At 41.7% G+C, this 2,985-nt stretch overlaps 1 gene segment (V, D, J or C); it reads left to right on the top strand.

The window, feature by feature from the left end:
- Window positions 1–1,699: 1,699 nt before the first annotated feature.
- On the top strand, window positions 1,700–2,053 carry LOC122546057 (the record flags this gene model as incomplete). The annotated part of the segment is given in 1 exon segment: window positions 1,700–2,053. A coding segment is annotated over 1 exon segment (354 nt), but the record flags the coding sequence as incomplete, so codon positions are not given.
- Window positions 2,054–2,985: the final 932 nt, after the last annotated feature.

The raw sequence follows: 2,985 nt of genomic DNA, 5'->3' as shown, positions 1-2,985 counted from the left end.
GTTACATTTGATTATTAACTTAGATTCATTAACCAGCTCCCACCCTAAATATTATTCATGATGTGGAGATTGGACTGGGATGGACAAGATCAAAAATGAAATGATACCTGGTTATTGTCCAAAACGTTTATTTAAAATTGCAAGCTTTCGGAGCCCCGCTCCTTCCTCAGGTGTGGTCTGATAGGGAGGTAAATGACACAATATTTATTTAAACAAAAGTTAATAACTTTATACCTAACTGCCCTTGTTGACTCCTTTAACCAGTTAGGAGGTAGACTGCTGATTAAAATACAAAATCCAGATTCGTTTTAAGTTTTTGTTCCTAGATAATTAAAGGTTTGGTCAATGTACAAGAAGTTAAATTAGAGTGGTGCTGGAAAAGCACAGCAGTTCAGGCAGCATCCGAGGAGGAGGAAAATCCACGGGAATGGCTTTTGCCCGAAACGACGATTTTCCTGCTCCTCGGATGCTGCCTGACCTGCTGTGATTTTCCAGCACCACTCTAATCTAAACTCTGGTTTTCAGCATCTGTAGACCTCACTTTTGCCTAATGTACAAGAGATGTTATCTCAGGTTAGACACTGCACTTTAGGTGTGAGGTCCCACTTTGAATCTGTCTGTGTTGAGCTGAGGACCAGTTTTATTTTGTTAATAGAAAAGAATCTGAAATGAAGTACGACACCCAAATGCACACGCATGTGTTTGTGTGTCTGAGTGTGTCAGAGAGAGTGAGAGTGAGAGAGAATATTCGTGTCAAAGTGGAAAAACAGCTTCATGGGCAGATCACCCTCAATTTTCTGTACTCAATACGAACAAATTATTGCAAATTGTCCTTATTGTTGATTCCTTAAAGCCCTGTATCATGCTCCTGTATCCACAAAGCACTCCCTCTAAACCTAGTCCATCCTCCCTGAGGCATGCGCCCAGAATTGAAATGTATTTTCTCGGTGGAGTCTACTCAGTGTTTTCAACAATAACATCCTCCATGTTGAATCCTGTTCTCTGGAAATAGAGGCTGAGCTTTGATTATATTTCTGGGCATATTCTAAAATATCCATAAGTTCCATATGCATTACGATGGGAGACAATGCAATTCACTGACATTTCTAGAGGTACTCGCTTTTTAACAGTTCGTACTTCATTGACTTCTCTTATTTTGGCAGATCATGGATAACCTGAGAGATGTGGGACAAGTGGCAGGAAATGGGACTAGATTTGTTCAAGATATCTGGTCAGCATGGACGAGTTAGACCGAAGGATCTGTTTCCATCTCTCTATGACTATGACTCTATGCCCACTTTAAACTATCTGCCCCTGCTTTCTCCACCTATATCTACTGTATCTGTCTCCTTTGCTCTGTTCTGCTTTCCTTCAGCCAATCATGGAGAGAGTGGGGTGGGATTTTCAGACCGGGTGGGAGAGGTATATTTTTCAAACTTGCGTCACTTTCGTGCCCCTTTACATTTTCGAAGTCATTTGAAAGCTTTTGTTTTAAAGTGATTGGATTTTCTCCATTTGGCTATATTTCAGCGACAAGAAAACTTGAAGTAAAAAATGCAACAAATAGTGTGCCTCATGATTTTATTTCGATGTAAGTGGTACCATTTATTATTTTCTTTCGTAACGTTGTTAACTGTTTAATTTATCTCACGTTCTCCAAACATTTGATTCACTTTCTTTTTCTCCATCTCTTCCTCAGACGTGAACTCAGTGACTGTCCACCAAACTCCCCCATCTGTTTCTAAAGTAGTTAGTGACAGTTTAGAACTGAAGTGCATGGTTGAGGTAGCCAGTAATGATTACATGTACTGGTATTGTCAATACCCGGGGAAAGAACTGCAGCTGTTGTTTTACTCCAGTACCACACAGCATGTGATTCCAGACGGGATAGTGGACGGTTTCACCGTTGAGCGACCAAGTGCTTCTCTGTTCAACCTGAAGTCCTCTCGCCTTCGAACGAATCATTCAGCCGTGTATTACTGCGCCTGGAGTCTTTACAGTGACCCAGAGAGGAAGAGCAGCTCAACAAAAAAACTCCCAAAGACAAACAACTGTAAAGAACAAAATCACACAGTTTTGTTTGCCTTTTGCAAAGTTGGCGCGTCGATTACTATGAGAATAGACTTATTAAAAAAATAGATATAAATGCACTGGAATTGGATGAATAATATTGAGACCGCAACTAAAAGTCGATGACAGTTCTCTCGGAGAACAGTAAGAATGTTTCTATATCCACAGAGTCAGCAGATGGCGCTCAAAGTCAATGACACACTCATCCATGGTTCCATAAGAAGACAGATGGAGGAAGAGGATATTCACCCCTTATGATTTGGGGCAGGAAGAAAGATCATTTGTTGTCCTTGGATTTATCCTGGAAAAGTGGGAACTACTCAACTTTTCTTGAAGTTAATATTCACAAATATCAAAAAGCTATTTAACTATTCGCAGCGCCAGTGTGGGTGGTGCTGTGGCTCAGTGGTTACCATTGCTGCCTCACAGCATCAGGAACCCGCGTTCGCTTCCAGGCTTGGGCGACTCTGTGTGGAGTTCGAACACAATCCCCATGTCTGCGTGGGTTTCCTCCTTGTGCTTGGTTTCGTCCCAAGCCCAACATGTACAGCTTAGGTGAATTGGCTATGCTACATTGCCCAAAGCGTTCGGTTCGGGTCTGGGTGGGGAACTTGTCAGAGGGCCGGTGTGAACTTGTTGGACCGAAAAATCCATTTCCACATTGGAGGGATTCATTGCCTTCCGAATGTTTAGTAATCATGACCAATTAGTTCTTTCTTCTGTCTCTCTCATATTTATTGTATCACAAAGAGTTGCAAGCAAACATCACCAGCATGAAGGCTGAAACCTTCAATTGAATCCACAACCTGGTGCGTATTTTGCAAGTGCAGACTTACACTCGATATGACCTTCGTTTTTATTCATCTGCACGGTATCTAAGTGCAATAAGTCTCCAACATGCTGCTGTTTGATTCC

The sequence above is a fragment of the Chiloscyllium plagiosum genome, unplaced genomic scaffold (assembly GCF_004010195.1).
Source record: "Chiloscyllium plagiosum isolate BGI_BamShark_2017 unplaced genomic scaffold, ASM401019v2 scaf_78702, whole genome shotgun sequence".
NCBI classification, from domain to species: domain Eukaryota; kingdom Metazoa; phylum Chordata; class Chondrichthyes; order Orectolobiformes; family Hemiscylliidae; genus Chiloscyllium; species Chiloscyllium plagiosum.
The sequence above is the reverse complement of the archived record's forward strand: the minus strand, read 5'-3'. Positions and strand labels throughout refer to the sequence as shown.